The following is a 21,065-nucleotide window of genomic DNA, read 5'->3' on the forward strand; positions in this document are numbered from 1 at the left end:
AATGATACGACAAAGAGTGGAGAAGAATATTCACCATGAGGTGACGATGACGATCCATGGAGGAGAGGAGAAACAGATGGAAAAGGAAAAGGAAGAAAGACAGAGAGAATCCGGCAGAGGGAAGGAGACTGAGAGACAGAGAGAATCCGACAGAGGGAAGGAGACTGAGAGACAGAGAGAATCCGACAGAGGGAAGGAGACTGAGAGACAGAACGTACTACAGGCAGAAGTTGAGATGGAGAGTAAGCAGGAGGAGGTAGAGAGACAGAGCGTACTACAGGCAGACGTTGAGATGGAGCGTAAGCAGGAGGAGGTAGAGCAAAAGACGGACGCAAAACAAATGATGGACAAACAGAAAAGAGAGCTGCCTACTGGAGGACAAACACCTGTTGCAGAAAAGATGGGCTGGATGATGGACTTGTTTTCAGGTGATGAAAAGAAAGTTAAGAATTATGTGGAAAAACAGAACCAAAAGAAAAGAGAGAGGGTGACCCAGGCTAACCCAACCCATGCAGAGACAGAGAATCAGATGGAGGAGGAAAAAGAAGGAAGACAGACAGAGTCTGAGAGACAAGAAGTTGAGATTGAGAGAAAGTGGAAGGAGCAGAAGATAAAAGTGGGACGAAAGGATATCATCAATGAAGGGAGAGGAGAGATGAATGTGGACCATAAACCACAGTTGTGTAGTAATGGACAGAAACATCCAGAAGAAAAGAAGGGGTGGATAGATATCTTGTCTGCAGAGGATGACGAGAAGAGACAGAAAGAGGTGGAAAAACGCAATGAGAGAATAAGACAGAGACAGAAACTGACAGTAAGGGACATTATCCAGATGCAGGATGGAGAGAAACCATTACACCAACAGATGGAGAGTCCGAAAGAGGAGGGACAAAGAGAGACACATAGAAGGACCGCTTCTGAGATTAAAGGAGAACTAGGGAAGGAAATGAAGATGAAGGGAAAGAGAGAGGAAGAGGATGAGAAGAGGAATGAAGGGACCAAACAGATGAGGGAGAAAAATAGAGAGATGGGGGAAGAAAGGGAAGGACAGGTGCCGATTAGGAGACAGAGAAATCTTCCAGAAAATGAGGGATGGATGGTGGACTTGTTTGCAGGTGATGAAAAGAAGATTCAGAATGTTGATGAACAGAATAATATAAAGATGGAGGGAAGGGGAGTGGTGGCAGGGAGAAGAAAGGTTCCAAAAAAACAGATAGAGGAAGATCAAAGTGAGATGGAAAAAGAGAAGGAAGGAGAGTTGTCTCCTCATGGACAGAGAAATCTAGCCCAAAGGAAGGCCCGTGTAGATGACTTGTTTGTGTTCGATGAAGAAACGAAACAGAAAGAGGCGGAGAGACACAATGAGAGAATACAACAGGGACAGAAACTGACAGTGGGGGATTCTATCCAGATAGTCGAGGAAAAGCAGAAGATGGGGCGGAGGGCGGGAGGACAAAGAGAAATTGATAGAAAGACAGCTTCTGAGATACACAACGAACTAAATGTGAAAAAAGCAAACATAGAGATGGAGAGAGATAATGGACAGTTGCCTGCTGGAAGACAGAGAAATCAAACAGCCAAGAAGGCTTGGATAATGGACTTGTTTGCAGATGATACAGAGAAGAGACATGGAGAGGAGGGGAGTCACACTGAGAGAGTGAAAGATGCTATCCAGAAAGAGACCGTGAAAGATGCTATCCAGAAAGAGACCGTGAAAGATGCTATCCAGAAAGAGACCGTGAAAGATGCTATCCAGAAAGAGACCGTGAAAGATGCTATCCAGAAAGAGACCGTGAAAGATGCTATCCAGAAAGCAGCAGAGAGAAAAAGTACTTCAGACACAAAAATGGACGTTCAGTACAGTAGAGCAAGCAACATGGATGTCAAAAGAGAGACAATACTAGAGGGAGATAGAGGGAAGAAACAAGCTGAAACTGAGATGCAGAAACAGATCAGGAGAGAGGATGAAAGACAGAGGGAATTTCAGAAGCATTTAGAAAGAGAAACAGAAAAAGAATTTCAGATGGAGTGGAAGAAACATGTAGCAATGCATGGAGGGGAAGAGGAGATGACTGTCCCCAAAACACTGGTGGAGAGAGAGATAAGCCAGAGAGAGGAGGAGGAACAGAAGGAGGTGGAAAGGGAGGTAAAACAAAGAGAGATTGATAGATTGAAACAAGAAACACAATTAGAAAAAGGAAAGGAGAGAAAGATAGAGGAGACTGGACCAAATGATGAAGAGGAAAAGAAGGCTGCAAAACAACGGATGGTTGGAGAAATGAGAGAAATTGAAAGAGAGAGAATGAATGTAGAGCAAGCAAGAATCCAGAAAGAAAAGGGGAAAGAAGAGGAAAGACAGAAAGCAGCAGAGAGAAAAAGTACTTCAGACACAAAAATGGACGTTCAGTACAGTAGAGCAAGCAAAATGGATGTCAAAAGAGAGACAATACTAGAGGGAGATAGAGGGAAGAAACAAGCTGAAACTGAGATGCAGAAACAGATCAGGAGAGAGGATGAAAGACAGAGGGAATTTCAGAAGTTTTTAGAAACAGAAACAGAAAAAGAATTTCAGATGGAGTGGAAGAAACATGTAGCAATGCATGGAGGGGAAGAGGAGATGACTGTCCCCAAAACACTGGTGGAGAGAGAGATAAGCCAGAGAGAGGAGGAGGAACAGAAGGAGGTGGAAAGGGAGGTAAAACAAAGAGAGATTGATAGATTGAAACAAGAAACACAATTAGAAAAAGGAAAGGAGAGAAAGATAGAGGAGACTGGACCAAATGATGAAGAGGAAAAGAAGGCTGCAAAACAACGGATGGTTGGAGAAATGAGAGAAATTGAAAGAGAGAGGAGAATAAATGTAGAGAAAGAAAAGAAAGAAAAGAAAGAAAAGGGGAAAGAAGAGGAAAGACAGAAAGAGGAGGCGAGGAATGAAGCTGAAAAACAGAAAAGAGAGGTGGAGAAAGAAAAACTAAAACAGTTAGAGAGAGTGAGAAACCAGAGAGAGGAGGAGGAACAGAAAGAGAGGAGAAATGAGGTAACACAAATAGAGACAAGAGAAAAGGAGGAGGAGAGGAACAAGGCTGCAAAACAACGGATGGTTGGAAAAATGAGAGAAATTGAAAGAGAGAGGAGAAGAAAGTTAGAGGAAGTGAGAATCCAGACAGAGAAAGAGAAGGAAGAGGAAGAAAAACAAAAAGAGATTGCTAGAACAAAAAAGCAGAGAGAGGAGGAACAAGAAATGGAAAGGAAGAGAGAGGATGCAAGACAGAGAGAGGAGGAGGAAAGGAAGAAAGCCGAAAAGCAGGCTGAGGACAAAAAAAGAGAGATGGAGCAAGAAAAGCAAAAACAGTTGGAGAGAGAGAGAATGCAGAGAGAGGAGGAGAAACAGAAAAGGGAGAAAATACAGAAAGAGAAACAACAACAACTCATTGAGAGGAGGAGAGAGGAGGCAAAACAAAGAGAGATTGATAGACAGAGAGAACAAGAACAAAAAATAGAGAGGGAGAGAGAGGAGACAAAACTAAGGGAGGAGGAGGAGGAGAAGAAGGCTGCTAAACAGCAGAAGAAACAGAGAAAAGAGCTAGAAAAAGAAAAAGAAAAACAGTTAGAGAGAGAGAGAATCCAGAAAGAGGAGGAGCAACAGTACGCACTGGTGAAACAGTTGGAAGAGCAATACAACATGGCAAGACAAATGGAGGATGAAAAAAAGAAAACACTAGAGAAGGAGAGAGATGAACAACAGACTGAAATGGAGGCAGAGGAACCGAAGAAAGACAAGAGCTTCCGGAGGAGAGCGTTCAACTGGGCTAACCAGAAATTCAAGGAACGCAACCTCCGGAAGATCGATCGAACCTTCAAGAGAGAGAAGGAGGAGGGGCACGAGGTCTACTGCGACGGTAAGGCCAGACAATTAGCAATTTCTCTGAAATTCAGTTACTGTAAATATTTTGTTAGATATGTCTATCTTAATGTTCTATTCTATTCTAAACTCAGTACCATTGGATATTGTCCTTTTCTCTGCCAGATACCACGTTTGGGGGCACGGCCTCAATGGTCACAAACCATCTGGTCACCCGTGCCCAGAGAGAGCAGGAGAAGAGGGAGGACCTCTTGAAGACGGAGGAGAGAAGACAGAAGGCAGAGGACAGCTGGAATAAGTTCCAGGAAAAAAAGGCTGAGGTGAAAGGTGCCAAGAGGCAGAAGGAGGTGGACAGATACGAGAAGTGGTCCTCGAAAAAGAAAGAGCAGAGGCTTAAATGGATGGGGGATGGGGAACATTTTGCAGAGGACCTGCAATATGACCCAGAGGCGGCCATGTTTCCTGATGGAAAAATGACAATTTGGCAAAAAAGAAAGTTGAGGTGAGAAATAGAGCACACAGGGAAGACGAGTCAGTAGTAGGATACACATTTCAAACAGACGTGTAGTTGAACGTGAAGTTGTTTGTCTAATGTCAACAGTCTGTATGTGAGCGTCCTATTATCTCTCATTTCCCTTTTTCTGTTATTTTCCTCAGATTGAACGCATTCGAAGATTGAAGATGCCGCCCCCCCCCGCCCCCCCTGCCGCCCCGCCCGCCCCTACAGCACCTCCGTCTTTCCTCTTGTGATCAGTCATGGTTGTCTTCTTCATCTTCATCTTCTTCTTCATCTTCATGTTTTCCTGGTCCTCCTGCCTTTCCAACATCCCTTTGTTTATACAAATGAAGAACCTTTGTTTCTAAGAGTGTACCCCACACTTTCTACACCTCACTCACACACTACCCCATTAACCCCACACACTACCCAATTATACCCCACACACTACCCCAATTATACCCCACACACTACCCCAATTATACCCCACACACTACCCTAATTATACCCCACACACTACCCCAATTATACCCCACACACTACCCTAATTATACCCCACACACTACCCCAATTATACCCCACACACTACACCGTACTATATTATATCATGTCATATGACAGCCCATTCATATGAGAGAGTTTGAACCCATGAAGAAAATGTTGCCTGTATGTTGCAGATCTGGTGCTTAATAAAAAATTAAAACAACTGTCATTTTTGGTTGTCATTATTTGTCACAAAAAAACTAATGGCAAAAATGTACACAGACCAAAATTAAACTTCGCATTATGCTAATATGGCGGTGGTTTGTCTGAAATATTAGTGATATTTTCGAGGCAAAATTGTCATCTGATTAAATTAAATGATGCTGCATAACAGACGTCACTCACAAAATATTATTCCCAAATTCATTATGCCTACGGCGTTAGGAGCTACAGCGACCTTTCAGCGAGTTTTTCCTCTTCGTTTTCCCATTGTCCTCAATGGAACAGGTCAGCACTGTAAAACCACAGCTTGGAGCTGAACTTTTTCTTAGCGCTGAGCAGAGTTGAACATTTTTAAACTTTAAAAAAGCTGCACCCATCAGTCACTGTTAGACTATGGCTTGAAGGAGGGGCGGGACAAACACACCTCACAAGATGGCGGCTACTTCAGTTGAAATTGAGGACATCTTCCACAATTTCTGAAATAAATACACACTCTTTGTATGACAGACTTTCTAAATGTATTTTATGCCCTCCTACTAGCAAGCTACTCTGTTACTAGCATAGCAATGCCTACCTAGTTGGTGTTAGCATATCGCTGCTAGCGTACGGAGCACCCAGACACAGCCCTGTGCTCAGCATTTAACCAAGAACAGCTCACTGTGGACACTCCTAGCTCTCCACTTCGCTCCCTATTATGACATCACCTCGAAACTCCTAAACAATAGTTTAGTCAATTTGGACAATCAGCGTAACTTCCTAATCTGTATGGCAAGACCAATCATTCACCCAAGTTTCATCAAAATTGTCCCAGTGGTGTCAGAGAAAAAGCTTGTGATGTACATTTTTGCTGGCTTTGCTCTGTCCTTGGCACGTGCTTAAGCAATCACGTAGAAGCAATTGTGAGTCTGATTCTGTACGCACTCAGGACATGACTGCTGAGCTAGCTAGAGCAAAAGCCCCAACAACTTTAACCATGTTTTTAAAGCTATACAGTTTCGTTTTACAATTACACTTTGTAACCAATGGCATAAAACAAGCACGGACTAACAGGCATTTGGAAGTGGCATTCTTTAATAATCAACAACTACATAATTCACTTAAAAGTGGATGCACCAATTCCAGATTGCCCCTTTTTAAAAAGGGGCAATCTGTAATTCAAAGAAAGCCAGGTCAATGCCACTTGAACAGCTGAGGGACGGGGCTGTAGACATGCAAGGTCAGACAGCGATGGATGTGAAGCGTCCATGAGATCAAGATGACTAAACACACTCCAACGACGCAGTAAACGTGGTAAAACTGAGTTCTGATGAGGTAAGACAGTTGAACAAAGCCCATGAGGCATTTATAAGTTATAACCAAGAATAAATGGCTATACATAATTCATTTAAAAGTCCCAAAAATTATGCAGACAGACACAGATTGCCCCTTTAAGCACATTTTATTTTCCTTTCCTCTTTGTTTTGGGAGTGGGGGAAGCTGAAGTCACCCAGCCAGGCAGGAAGCAGAGCGCTGCTGAGTGGCATTGCTGCTGGGACCTGGTGGGTAGCACAGAGCCCTTCCACCCAGAAAAAAAACAACAGATATTTAAGCTTGATTTGACTACCATGGTATTGGTCAAAATGACTTCATAACTGAATGTGTACGCAATTTCACAGGCAGGCAAGTCATAAAAATACTGACCTTGTCATCATAGCAGCGTTCACCTGTAAGATCAGAAACCACATGTGTTATTAGAAGCACATACATACTACACAAGTTATTATTATGTAATCATTTTATTTGTCATCTCAGATTTAAAATCTCTTTTGTAAGAGAGACTTGTTAAGTGCAAAGGCATAGTTCATGCAAGGGCTTCATACAAGACTGAGAATATGGTAGAGAAAGATCCAACCACACAAGTCAATCATTTCAGGATGAAGTTAGCCAGCCAACTCAAACACACATGAAGCTCCAGCTAGATTCTATTTGACTAAGAAAGTCACACTTGAATAGGTGAGTTGGGGAGCAAGTTAATCACTTCAAGTCTATACAGACATAAATAAAGTACTGATTCACTCCTGTACTCCCTCACTCTTCAGTAATCATGCACACAGTGTCGGTGTCTTCATAGGCCTCATCTACACTAAAATCAGACTTGTTATCCTGGTATGATCAGATCCGTGTCCACACCTGGTATTACAAAATCTCAGTCCAAATGTTTTCAGCTGCATGCGCCTTCTGTGGCCAGACTGGGACTAGAAATACAATCCACTGCGTTTGTCCCGTGTAAATAAAGGTGAAATGAAGATGAGAGTGCGAGGTGGTCAGCTGAAGCAGGGCCAACAACGGAACACAACCTCCACACACGGACACCTCTACAGTTATATGCAATCATCTTATTTGCATTGCAAAAGTCATACGCAACAAGACATAAGCAACAAGTGTAGACCGGGCCATGGAGACAGAGGCCACTCACCAGAAATTGAACAGCCTCTGTCCCTCCAGACTGAGAGGTCTACACGCGGGACACTGGAGCAGGGGATGAGCCTACTACTGCCAGGCTTGACACTGAAGGGGTCAGCGGGAACGCTGGTGATGCCAGTGTTGTCACAGATGATCCGGTTCAGGGAGGCAGTGCTCAGGGCTGCCATCTGTCTGGGGGTGAAGACTCCTGGGCTCTCATACCACAGCCTGGGGAGGAGCAAAGTGAAAGAGATTCACATACAGTACAGACATGCACTCAAAATAGACACCAGGGAAGGCAGACATCAGAGGACTGGCTCATTGTAAGGTGTGGAAGGAACACTGGATTACCATTCCTCGTTCCATTCACTACAATGAACCAGTCCTCCGATTTCTACCTCCACCAGCCTCCCTTCACTGACACACAGCACCCCCAAACACACGCGCACCTGTCTCCCTCACGGATCCTCTGGAACTGGGTGGCGATGATACAAGCGAAGAGAGGCCCCACGCGCCCCCCCCGTACAAAGGGCTCAGCCACGCCCCCTAGCCACACATCAATGTTGGCCGGCGTGCCGTAGAGCTGCAGCAGTCTGTGGGCCAGGCTTGGGTTGTTCAGAACCTGCGCCAGCTCAACGTGGTTCCTAGGTGCAGGGAGCCCACAGAACTTGCGCCATGCATTGTAGGCTAGGGTGAAGAGGGAAGGAAAAGACCGGCTCAGTGAGGTGAACTGAAAAGCGCTGGTGAAGTAAACGTCACCGGAGACACCGAAACCACATCCGTGTTGCAGCGCTGCACGCCTGTTCTGAGCTATATTAGTGACTGGCCACTCTTGTCCTAGCACACTTGTCCCAGTTATGACATCACATTTAAAGTCACATTCAACAATCTAGCTAAAATGGCCGCCTGTGGAACATTCAACAATCTAGCTAAAATGGCCGCCTGTGGAACATTCCATACAAGCTTGCCATGTTCGTCCCCAGATAGCTTCATCGTGGCGACCTGATCATTCCGATACAAACGTTCCAATTGTTCATGCCACAGAAAACAACCAATGTTTACGTATGGTTGACCATGTGAATTAAGTTGCGTGATAGTCAGGCAGTATGAGGCATTAACTTCGAGTGATTAAGGTTAGGGTAAGTTGTCAGGGAAGGCATTAGCAAATATGAGCATAAGCAACAAGAATTAACACAAAAGAAAATGTTAAGTAGAGTCCTAAGCGCAATTTGAACCAGCGACGTTCAGGTTGGTGACTCCTTAGGGTAGTAATAATAATGATAGATGTTCTTAGACCCATCCTAGGGGATACAGGAGAGCGGTGTACCAGGAATGCCATGGTCACGGCCACGCTGCATATTGAGGGAGCCCAGGTCCAACGCCAGATCCTCCACAAACGCATAGAGTTTGTCTCTCAGAGCCTCCACCAATATGCTGTCCTGAGTGTTCAGCTTGGCTGGTCGGCGCAGCAGACCCCTGAGCAGAGAGTCAATACCACCTAGAAGAGGAGAGGAAACAGAACAGGATTACCTGATGAAAATGTTTCCCACTTGGCAGATACTTCACCAGGCATCCCAACGCCCCAGCACTCACCCTCAAATACGACTCTCCAGGGGGTGGAGAAACCCTTAAAGAGGGGGATGCTTGAAAACTGTCTGTTTTCCCTGAAGTAGCCATCCAGGCGGAACAGGGTGGGCTGGATGGTCGGGTGGGCGAAGCGGAATGCCGCCGTAGCAAACATATTGGCGATGCTGGGGTTGACATTCTCATCATAGCCAGGGTAAGGTCCTAGCAGGCGCTTCATTGCTTCGTCACCCACAATGACTGGTAGATAGTCACGGAACACAAACAGCTGGGTTGGAGAGGGGGAGTGAGAGTGGGCTGTGGGTGTGTACTGTACATCATTAGCCGCTTTTTTGTAAGGTTATTTTTTGGTGTGGTAGTCTCAGTTCAGTTTTTATTGGACATGGTGTAGGCAGACAGAAAGTAAGGAGGAGAAGGTATGTCAGCAGGGAATGGGCCAGATGCCAACCCAGGCATGTGTGCACACTGTAGGCTGTGGTGCTGCTTGGCCCATGCCCTGCTAGACGCCCACGGTCCACATCATTAGCCGCTTTGACAGTGGTGCCAGGGTGTACCAAGGCTTACTAGTGGCCGGCTAGTGCTAACAGCCCAGTGAACAAGCCTGTTTGAATGTCAACAGCTTATGGCAATTTCATTTGTAAAAGCACTATTCAGGTCAGTTCGATTGTGTAGTTACAGCGAGCTAACTTTGATTATTCTTGCCACCCACCAAGTTCGCTAGCAAGGTAGAGAAGGCAAAAAGCCTGAGGTTTCAAGTGTACTGTATAGGGCAGGAGTGACTGGAAAAGCAGTTGGCCTTGGCATGCACAACCTAAGCCCCACTGTGGAATGCCGGATACTGATGAAGGGGATCAATGAGAGTCAATGTAGATTAACTGGGGGACTGATGAGAAATCAGCAGGGAGGAGAGCATGAGGATGTGTGCGTGTGTTACCTGGCTGTAGGCGCCCATGATCTTGCGGGCCTGCTGGTAGAGAGTCTCACCGTCCCAGTGGGGGTTCAGACGGCGCAGAGCACGAGCCAGGCGGTTGTGCTCCCGCAAAAAGAACGTGTGAATAGTGGTAAGGGCTACATTCTCATTCGAGCGGGTATCACCTGGGGACAGATGTCGAGGGCACACATTTAGATCAACCCATTCAGACTGCATTTGGTCAACTGCTGAAGATGGGGGGGGGGGGGGGGGATGGGGGGGTGACCAGCCTGGCTTTTGGTAAAGCCAGGCTGGTCACTTACAACCATAAACATCATTGACATTTGCTATTGGGTGTGCTGTCAGTTGTTACCTAGTCACACATGGTGTCCTAATCATGCAGTACCCATGTTGAAGCTAACCTGCTATGAAGCAGGGCACCTCCGGGGCGTCGGTGTCGCCGGTGATCTCCTGGCGTGTGGCACAGGTGTTCACCTCCATAGTGCTGAAGGGCAGCAGCTCACGCCCGCTGTCTGTGAAGTTGGCGTTGACGCGCAGCAGGCCCCCGTCGTCGTCGAGGTTCCGGAGGTCTTTCGCCAGGCCCTCCTCAGAGCCGTAGACCTGGCCCATGTCCAGGAAGGCCGTCAGAGCGTTGATCTGCTCCCTCTTTTCGGCCACACCACCAAACAGGAAGGCGGTGGTTCCGGTACCGCAGACGGGCGCCGACCTGAAGACCGGAAGGCAGCTGTCTGGCCCAGTGGGCAGCCGGGGGTCCCCGCGAGGAATCTGGTTATGGGGCAAATAAGAGGGGAGTTAGAGGGTGCCCCAGGGTTCTCCCCAGGTTTTTGGAACAGTGCAGTGATGGATTGCATTATGAAAACCCCCAGGGAGAACATCCCTGGACTGAGAATGTGCTTGGTGTATACAGAAGGGAAGTGTGGTTGACAGGATGGGATGTTGGGGTGCAAGGAGAGGAGTTGGGGTGCGGGACTGACCTGGATGGGGAAGCAGGGATCGGAGCGCTCGCAGCTCTCGTCACAGTCCAGACCGCTGCTGAAGGAGCGGATGCTGGGGGAGAAGGGCGTGAAGGTCAGGTCGTGGTCGATCCACTGGCCAAAGATGGTCAAGAAGTGGGAGAACTCTGGATCGCTGACCACATCCGCGTCTGTCGTTTTCAGGATACGATTAGAGACTTCCCTGACCTGGATACAGAGGAGGGGGGAGTGTATAATCATGGTATTTATCAAAACGTACATGCCTTATGGCGACAGGATTGCAGTCATTCCAACCATGTTTAACGCTCTTCTCCTCACTATTTCATCCCCATTGTGCCTGGTTCCAGTTCCACAAGTAGTTTGAACTGGTAAGAAACCAACTGTATTTTTCAAGCATCATTACTTGTCTCAGTTTATGTGAACTGGCTGGTTTTGTTCACTATACCAGCGGGAGCAAGAAGTTGTTGAAGGTCTTGGTTCTGTCAAAGCCCCTCGGTACAGAGACCCCATCGTCATACTCCGCTCTCAGCCAGCGAGTGAAGGGCGTGTTGGATGCTCCAAGAAAAGGGTCCTTCCTGGAAACAAGCATGAATTTTTATTTTATTATCGTTCCTTTTTGTGTGGGCCCATAATACACTTGGCACTCTAGGTGAATTCTTTGGCAGTTGGTGGGTTAAGCAACTCCACTTGAGAAACTTAGGCCGCCTGCAGCCGACACCATGCCATGGCCTGCCTTCAGGAACAGCACTGGACCTCCTTACGTTCCACCCAGCAGTCACTCTGCTCAAGGGACCCAAGACGGCTGCATTGTATGCAGCCAAACCTGCAGATGTCAATCAGCATACCGGCTTTGCTCCGACTACCACGGCATGCAGCATATGATGAGGAGATAAAGCCTGACGTCGTTATTCTAGTTGCCCTTACAGGTTGTTGCAGACGCTGGTGGCAGTGCGGAACTTGGCGAGGTTGGGCGTGGTGCGGCAGGACGGAGGCCGGGTTCGAGCCTCACAGCCGCTCACCCGGACGATGACCTCGAGCTCCTCTTCAGTGAGCAGGTCTGAGAAACAAGACAGGAGAATGTGTCCAATAGGAGTGCGTGTGTCTATAGTATGTAGAGGGGAAATATGTAGATGAGATTGAATAAGTGTATGCATGTGTGACTGACGTGTTGTGTGCATGCACACGTACGCCTGCATGTGTGCATGCATGCAACTGACCTGTTGCGTTGATGGAGCGTTTGTGAATGCGGTGGGCTCTCTCATGGATCAGTCTCAGGCTGTTCTCCAGGTAGTCCGCAGCTCGCACGGCACTGCGCGTGTCTCTGACAGGCTGTTTCATGAGCCGCAGGACGTCTGAGGGCTTGGTGGCCTCCCTTCGCACCCTCTCCAAGCTCCTGCAGCACCAGGAAACACAATCAGGTCACGGCTGTTGAACAATCACAAAAAAGCATTTGAGGCACTGTTGTACAAGGTATGAAAGTGTCATTTTCTTTAGGGAAATGAAACAGGTAGCATACAAATGGTAGTGAAATGGTGAAGAGGAGACATGAGGGTCAAAAAGGTGTCATGGCTTTTGTTCTCTTCTGAAAATGTATATGTTCACCCACTTTTCTCTGGAATACTTGTATGCTTCATCTACAAGTTTCTTTGCGTCCTCCACTGCACTTTGAATGAAAGGACTTCCCAAACTTTGCCCTGCAGACCAACATGAGCAAATTGTTAAGATAACATATCCATCTCCTATTGCCAAGTGCCCTAGATGTGGAAAAAGATTATGATATTCATCCTGAGTGAGCTGGATAAACTTGTCTTGGAGAAGGCAAAATGGATTTGGAGCCTGCCACTCAAACCACAGACAAGTTAACTCAGTCATGTGTCTAAAAGAAAAGCAGGAGAAAATGCTTTTTTTTTTTTTTTTTAAACTTAGAGCTGAGGGAAAAATGTAACCACTGAAATTCATGGACAGAGCTTTGGATGCAAGAACTGACCACTCATGAGAAGAAAATGACAGCTTCAAAACATGGTAAAAACTATACCGTGTTTGTTTGCAACTGCATTGTTGACAAACAGTGGCGTAAAACAAGCTTATACTTGAGTTGAACTGAAGTCGTGGGGCATTCATAACAGGGCTGAACATGTCCGTTATTTCCTTAAACAGATTAAGGTTGTCGACAAATTGTGACCGAAGCAATATAATATCAGCCCTAAATTTTGAGAGTTTCCACAACGCTCAATAATCGTTTTGGAGCCTGGTGTTCAGACCATTCTGAAAATGTGACTTCAGTTTTCGGACAAGTAAATAAAAAAAAATAAAAAAAATAAATAAAAAAAAAATCAGTCCCAATTGTCCGAAGGACTAAAACGGTTAACGCCAAGCCCTGTATATACAGTCAATACGACTGCCCCTTGAACCACTCGAAGTAGCCAAGTTCACTGGCGAAAAGCCAATGCAACATTTTACCAGGCAGTGTTTAACCAGGACAGAATGCGCTTGTCTTCACGGGGCAGGTCTCACTCACCTGTAGAGGCTGGCAGGCTGAGGGTCAGGTGCAGCCCCGCGGCCAGGACGAGCGAGAGAAATAGGTTCATCTCTGAAAAACAGAAAGATAATACACACTACTATAGCTGGCAAGTGCACACCAGTGGGGTCACCGTCTCACGTCGATGTGCAATGTTTTCACCTCCATTGGATTGCACTGGATTAATTATACACGTGGTTTTGGCAGCTAATGATTGCAGTGGTTGAGTACAACACACAGCGCACGTTGGCTGAGTGATAATTTGCACAGGTGTGTAGGGAAAGTGGCAAGTAAAATTCTGTTGTGAACGCTCGACCCTGTATTTTATCATTGCATCGGGTATTAAGTTCTAGAAGTAATTCTTTCAGTGGCGTTTCATGTGTCTTTGGTCTTAGCTGTTAAGTTCGGAATCAGGGTCTCCTGATTTGCCCGGGGTGAAACAGATAACTCCTACTATAAATCCGTCAAGGCTCTGCACGTGTCGGTCGGGGCTGTCGAGCCGGTTAACGGACGCTGCGTATCTATTTGAGAGGCGCGGGCCGCGTCGGTCCAGCCAGTGTTTCTGTTCTGACGGGTCATACCGGGACAGCCTCTGCAGCTCGCGGCAGGATATTAGGATCCGGAGTCACAGAGAGCAGACTGAAGAAAGAATTGAACAGGAACAAGAAATACATTTACGTGATCGAATTGAAATTCCTGTAAATACTGCATCTACACAGCACTTTGCTCAGAGCACTGCCTTTTCCAATGCATAATATTTATAACATTAATTGATAAACGAATAGGAATGGCAGCTAAATTCTATACATTTGAATAAAACACGTTTTGCTTACTAGACAAGACTGGATAAAAAGAAAACTGAATCAAGAGTACTTCGTCTTTCAGGAGTCGTATTCAGATCTTACGTTGTACTGCGTTGTTCTCTCTGTGGGTGCTAATTTGAAGAAAAATCAAGGCCTCACGCCCACCTTTGTCTCTGATTTCAGAATTGGCCTCACCCGTGTCCCTTTTCGTTTGCGCAGTATACTTGTGTTTATTACATGATTGCCATTTCCAACTTGACAGAGAAAAAGGTTTATTTTCTCTTTCCTGTCCTGCTGCATTGCTCCTTTTGTGTCAGCTACTTAAGTGTCATATGTCTGTGGGAAAATTAACGCATGAAATCATTCAATTAGATACAAGAGGAAATATATAATGTGAGAGGGACATACAGACACACCTGTTGACCATGGCCTACAACTGACACTTCTCACCTACTGAAAACTGCCACTCACTATTCCCTGTTTTTATGCTGTACATGTCCTATTGCTGCTTGCCTCCTACTGTTTTATAGCCTGTCTTGTTGTTTTATACCCTGTATTTGTATGCTGTTCATGTCTTGTTGTTGCTGTTTTGTCCTTTGTTATTATGTTTCAACATGTTGAATGTCTTTTTGATCTCTAATGTCAACAGTCTGTATGTGAGCGTCCTATTATCTCTCACTTCCCTTTTTCTGTTATTTTCCTCAGATTGAACGCATTTGAAGATTGAAGATGATTCTTTACTGTAATTCCACCTATTGATGTCTATAATCATGTGTCATGTTGAAACTGTAAAGCTTTTCTGTTGCCTTATTGAGGGTGACATGTAAATATTGTACAATGCATATTGATGAATGATTAGAGCCTTGTACCAACACACAGTGGACATAACCGTCCATCATCAGAGTCCATGTGTGCAGATAGTTACCAGGATTCTCCGGACCAGGAGTGATGCAGCACAGCAGTGAAGTGGATAGAAGAACCAACTGTTTATAGAGATGAATGATTGTGGGGTGGGAAGCTGTACTTACAATGTACTTCACCTTCAGAGTCAGAGTGGTCCACTGGTCTGTCTTGTGTACAAGCAGAGCAGTGACTGAAATCCAGTAGTGTTGTTGCTCTCTCTTCCATCCACTAGAGGGGAGCAGAGAACACTACTATCTCAGGATGACCAAACAGCTGTTATACTCCTAATACATTAGTGAAAAGCCTACTGTTTGTGCTGGTGCTATGACGACCGTGGGGTCTACAGGTCAGAGTAAAGGTCAGGTCCTGTCCACTTCTCCTATCCTGGAGAAGAAGGGGAGGTCAGGAGAGGACCTGGGGTAGTGATGGTGGGCTCAGATAACTCCACAATGGAGGGAGGAGAGAGGAGGGCAGGAGGGGACCTGGGGGAGTGATGGGGGAGAAGGAGGGGGGGGTTCAGGTAAGTCCTCTATGGAGGGAGGAGAGAGGAGGGCAGGAGGAGAGAGGAGGGCAGGAGGGGGGGGCGGGGGTCAGGAGGGGACCTGCTCTGCTCTGTCAGGTTGCTGTTATACGGGACTATCGTTCAATCTGACCACGGTAACCATGGATACCTCTGGGCTTGCTGAGTCTCTGTTTCCAACTTCAATGGTTCCAGGCATAAACTGGGGCCTGGAGTTTTTCCTGACCATGTGACCTGGCCACCAAAACCTCCTGGCCCCTTGAAATTATAGCATATGTATTTTTTTGGGGGGCTTTAAAAGAGGAAGATGGAGGGATATTAAAAAGACTGTTAAAAGGGGTGTGTGGATGTAATCGTGTCAGAATCAGAGGAGCGAGTGATTGGCTGACCACACGTGAGACTCAGGCAGCTTCTCGTTCCTATTCTGGCAGTGATAGACTGAACTGAGTTTGTTCTCCACCTTGACAAATATTTATTTATTTATTTATTTTTTGTCTACAAACTCCACAGGGCACTGACTATGGTTACCATAGAGTCATTTCAGCCAATTAGAACACACACTGGGATAATAGCTTTTCAAAATAAGAGACCATCACTGGAATTCTATCCAGAGTTCAGACATTTCTTTACAGTTCAGAGTCTAGATATCAGTCAGTGAATATTTACATCTGGGTCCACTTGCATCTCTCACGGTGTGGTTTACAACAACATTATACTGCTTAACAACACAATATACACAACAACATACCATCATATCACTGCTGCTATGACAACAAGGCAACAAGTAAGGCTTGGTGCTGATGCCATAGGACTGTAATTCCTGGAACTCCATTTCCCAGGGTTCACACATGTACATGTACATGATCATGATCCTTGGTTTCATGACAACTTGATCTCTCCATGTTTGAATGACCGGATTTGAAACCCGGGTCATCTGTTTTAGCCCCCAGAGCTAAAGCCTCGGCATCACCTAACTGACACAAGTCTTCAGGGTCTCAGGCATGGTTCGCATAGTCCCACCAACAGTGTCTGTGTTCAGGCTTGGACCAGTTTGGCCTGGCTGTTGTCTGTGTTCAGGCTTGGACTAGTTTGGCCTGGCTGTTGCCTGTGTTCAGGCTTGGACTAGTTTGGCCTGGCTGTTGTCTGTGTTCAGGCTTTGACTAGTTTGGCCTGGCTGTTGTCTGTGTTCAGGCTTGGATTAGTTCGGCCTGGTTGTTGTCTGTGTTCAGGCTTGGACTAGTTTGGCCTGGCTGTTGTCTGTGTTCAGGCTTGGACTAGTTCGGCCTGGCTGTTGTCTGTGTTCAGGCTTGGACTAGTTCGGCCTGGCTGTTGTCTGTGTTCAGGCTTTGACTAGTTCGGCCTGGCTGTTGTCTGTGTTCAGGCTTGGACTAGTTCGGCCTGGCTGTTGTCTGTGTTCAGGCTTGGACTAGTTCGGCCTGGCTGTTGTCTGTGTTCAGGCTTTGACTAGTTTGGCCTGGCTGTTGTCTGTGTTCAGGCTTGGACTAGTTTGGCCTGGCTGTTGTCTGTGTTCAGGCTTTGACTAGTTTGGCCTGGCTGTCCTCCGTGGTGGAGTGATGGCGGCCCCGGGCGTTGGCAGCGTCGGTACAGTATCGTTGTGCCAGGGCAGTGGGGGTGTCGCTACGGTAACTACGTGTCATCCTGAAGGTCCTGGTGTGCTGCAGCTCCATCTTGTCCTCCTCTGACACCTTGATGAACGGACACCAGCTGAACGCATGACGGAACCCTGAACGGAACCTGGAGAGACAAAACACATGGACTGTGTGTGTGTGTGTGTGTGTGTGTGTGTGTGAGTGTGGTGGGTGTGTGTGTGTGTGTGTGTGTGTGTGTGTGTGCATGTGTGTGCGTGTGCGTGTGTGTGTGTCTGTGTGTGTGACTGTGTGTGTGTGTGTGTCCTGTGTGTGTGTGTGTGTCTGTGTGTGTCTGTGTGTGTGCGTGCGTGCGTGTGTGTGTGTGTGCGTGTCTGTGTGTGTGTGTGTGTGTGTGTGTGTGTGTGTGTGTGTTCCCCCACCTGTTGTTGAGGCAGCAGTAGATGATTGGGTTGTACATGGTGGAGCTCATAGCCAGCCAGAAGATGGCCAGGTAGACCTGCTGGATGTACTGCTGCTTGTAGATGTCCTTGTTGAAGCTGCCCAGGATGAAGTAGATGTGATAGGGCAGCCAGCAGAGGGCAAAGGTCAACACCACCACCATCATCATCTTCACCACCTGAAGTAAACACACCACACCACACACCTTCTTCATCATCACCATCATCACCACCACCATCATCATCATCATCATCATCTGTGTGTGTGTGTGTGTGTGTGTGTGTGTGTGTGTGTGTGTGTGTGTGTGTGTGTGTGTGTCTGACCTTGCGTTTGGCCTGTATCTGGTTCTGGTAGTGGTCTGAGGCTTCTCCAGGGATCTCACTGCCCCACAGAGTCTGTCCGATCAGGCTGTAGGTCACCAGCATCACCAGCAGGGGGAGCAGGTAAATCAGGATTATCACTGCTACCTGGTACCTGAGAGAGAGGAGAGAGGAGAGGTTTAGATCAGTCACCTGCTACTTGAGGGGCCAGGGGGTGGTGATTATGGGCCAGGGGGTGATTAGGGGGTAGGGGGTAGTGATTAGGGGCCAGGGGGTAGTGATTAGAGGCCAGGGGGTAGTGATTAGGGGCCAGGGGGTAGTGATTAGAGGCCAGGGGGTAGTGATTAGGGGCCAGGGGGTAGTGATTAGAGGCCAGGGGGTAGTGAATAGGGGCCAGGGGGTAGTGTCCAGGAGCCAGGGGGTAGTGATTAGGGGCCAGGGGGTGATTAGGGACCAGGGGGTAGTGATTAGGGGCCAGGGGGTAGTGTCCAGGGAAACAGGGGGTGATTAGGGGCCAGGGGCCAGGGGGTGATTAGGGGCCAGAGGCTGTCCAGGGGCCAGGGGGTAGTGTCCAGGGGCCAGGGGGTGATTAGGGGCTAGGGGGTAGTGATTAGGGGCCAGGGGGTAGTGATTAGGGGCCAGGGGGTAGTGTATGGGGGTGTGTATGTGTGTGTGTGTGTGTGTGTGTGTGTGTGTGTGTGTGTGTGTGTGTGTGTGTGTGTGTGTGTGTTTCATACGTGAGGTGGTGTTTGCCGCCATAGTCGTCGGGCCAGTCCACCATGCAGACCGTGCGGGGGTGGTAGAATCTGGTCACGGAGTAGAAGCACTGTGGGAAAGCCAATGAGAACGCCACGCCCCAGATCAGACCAATCACAACCTTGGTGGAGGTGGAGGAGAGGCGGGGCTTCAGAGGGTGGATGATAGCCATGTACCTGAGGGAGAGAACCAAGGAGACTTCAAGACCTGTCTGTCTGCCTGCCTGCCTGCCTGCCTGCCTGCCTGCCTGCCTGCCTGTCTGTCTGTCTGCCTGCCTGCCTGCCTGTCTGTCTGTCTGTCTGTCATTTGTCTGTCTGTCTGTCTGTCTGTCTGTCTGTCTGCCTGACTGTCTGCCTGGTCAAAGTCTGTCTGTGTGTCTCTTTGTCTATCTGTCTGTCTGTCTGTCTGTCTGTGCTGTTTAAACTCCTGGTGACATCCAGCCTGTCACTCTTATGATGACCGTATTGAACGCAGGGTTGGGGTAAATTAATTTTTCAATTCTATCAATTCAGGAAGTGTTTTGAAACCAAATTCCAAAGCTTTTCATTCCACACAGAGTGGAGTTGCTGACGCCTGTCACCGTCTAATCAGTTCCCTTCTGGAGCTGATGGAACTGAAACAAACGGCTCACAGAACTGCTCATCATGAGAGCTTTTACATGGCAGCAAGTGTTCATGACTACAGAGATTTTACCATTCAGGAAAATACTTTGAATTGATAGGAAGCAGCCTACTGGCGTGTGTGTATACATTATTATTAGTATTAGTATTATTACAGCCTACTGGGGTGTGTGTATACATTATTATTAGTATTATTATATTATTATTAGTATTATTATTATTACATGGGGAGAAAAAGCTAAAAGGCTGAATATCATTATTAGGACTTTTGAAAAGGACACTTGTCTTGTTGGCAATGTGAATTAAGTCCATACAGCCACAAGACAAAACCTTAACTCTCTCTCTCTCACACACACACACACACACACACACACACACACACACACAAACGCGCACAGTGAAAGAATGCGACATGGCAACTTTGTTACACTTACAGATGAAATGAGAAAATATTTTGTAGACAAATATAAAATGAGAGACAGGTAACGCACAATAATCATCATGTGTTCACTGAAAAGAAATGGAATATGTTACCGCGCGCACTCAACACCACACACAACGCGCCCACAAGACGGACATAAAGCCTGACGAAGTGATACACTGAAAATGTGCAAGAGCCGAGAAATAATGTCGCTAATTTTAACCATTAAATAATGTAGAATTTAAAATCTATTTAACCCGTGGCGGTCTTTCGTAGGCTACTCAAAATAGCATAGAGTAAAGGAGAACTAGAAATACAATTATGTTCTGAGTAGATATTCTGAAGTTCGAATCAATAGGTGTATGCAAAACGTGTTATAAAATGCAATAAAGTCGGAAAACTGGTTAAATGTGTTTACCTGTCGACGGCAATAGCTGCCATGGAATAAATGCTTGAAAACATGGCTGTAATTGGGTAGAAGTTCTGGAACTTGCAGTATCCCAAACCAAAATACCAGTCGTTGTGTATGGCATAGACAAAATTAAAGACTGTATTGAAGGTAGCCATAGAAACGTCCGAGAATGCCAGATTCACAATGAAATAGTTGGTCACGGTCCTCATCCTCTTGTGCGCGAGAATGATCCAGATCACGGTGACATTCCCCGTGACAGAAACGAGCACTATCAGGGAGTACGCGAGCGCCCACAGAGCCACCTGCCAGTCCGGTTGTTGGAACAGATTAACGGTCGTCTCGTTTCCGTCGTCTTCGAAATAAACCGTAGTTGAGAGAAGCGGTCCCGATGTTGTATCCATGTCTGCCGGTATCTCACACGCGCAGGAAAAAATCACACCAACAGTAAAAACATGATTGAACAACTGGAGATCATTTCAGATGACGTCTCAGTCACATTGCGTTCTCGTTGATCGGTCCTCAGGTTTTGGTGAAGTCATAAGAACCTCAACCACGGAGATCAATTCTATCCTTCAAACCCTTAATATTCGATCCCATTTACCCTCAACATTCTGTCCTCTAACCCTTAACATTCTATAATTTAAACCCATAACATTTTATCTTCTAAACCCTTAACATTCTATAATTTAAACCCATAACATTTTATCTTCTAAACCCTTAACATTCTATAATTTAAACCCATAACATTTT

The 21,065-nt window shown here is 46.6% G+C and overlaps 2 protein-coding genes across 2 annotated transcripts; both read right to left on the reverse strand.

Annotated features, from left to right (window-relative positions):
• Positions 1-6,501: 6,501 nt before the first annotated feature.
• On the reverse strand, positions 6,502-13,582 carry LOC310805704 (eosinophil peroxidase-like; the record flags this gene model as incomplete). Its single annotated transcript, XM_083671504.1, has 14 exons — positions 6,502-6,618; positions 6,744-6,766; positions 7,519-7,733; positions 7,955-8,192; positions 8,833-9,003; positions 9,099-9,357; positions 10,024-10,184; positions 10,422-10,785; positions 10,995-11,201; positions 11,440-11,569; positions 11,919-12,051; positions 12,212-12,387; positions 12,601-12,688; positions 13,513-13,582. The coding sequence occupies 14 exons, from the start codon at positions 13,580-13,582 to the stop codon at positions 6,502-6,504; spliced, it is 2,352 nt and encodes a 783-aa protein (XP_083527630.1).
• A 3,685-nt stretch (positions 13,583-17,267) lies between these two features.
• Positions 17,268-20,716, reverse strand: tacr2 (tachykinin receptor 2; the record flags this gene model as incomplete). Its single annotated transcript, XM_083671505.1, has 5 exons — positions 17,268-17,493; positions 17,768-17,964; positions 18,110-18,260; positions 18,844-19,038; positions 20,322-20,716. 5 exons carry the CDS (start codon positions 20,714-20,716, stop codon positions 17,268-17,270), a joined length of 1,164 nt encoding a protein of 387 aa, XP_083527631.1.
• Positions 20,717-21,065: the final 349 nt, after the last annotated feature.

Source organism: Argentina silus (genome assembly GCF_951799395.1).
Source record: "Argentina silus genome assembly, chromosome: 6".
NCBI classification, from domain to species: Eukaryota; Metazoa; Chordata; class Actinopteri; order Argentiniformes; family Argentinidae; genus Argentina; species Argentina silus.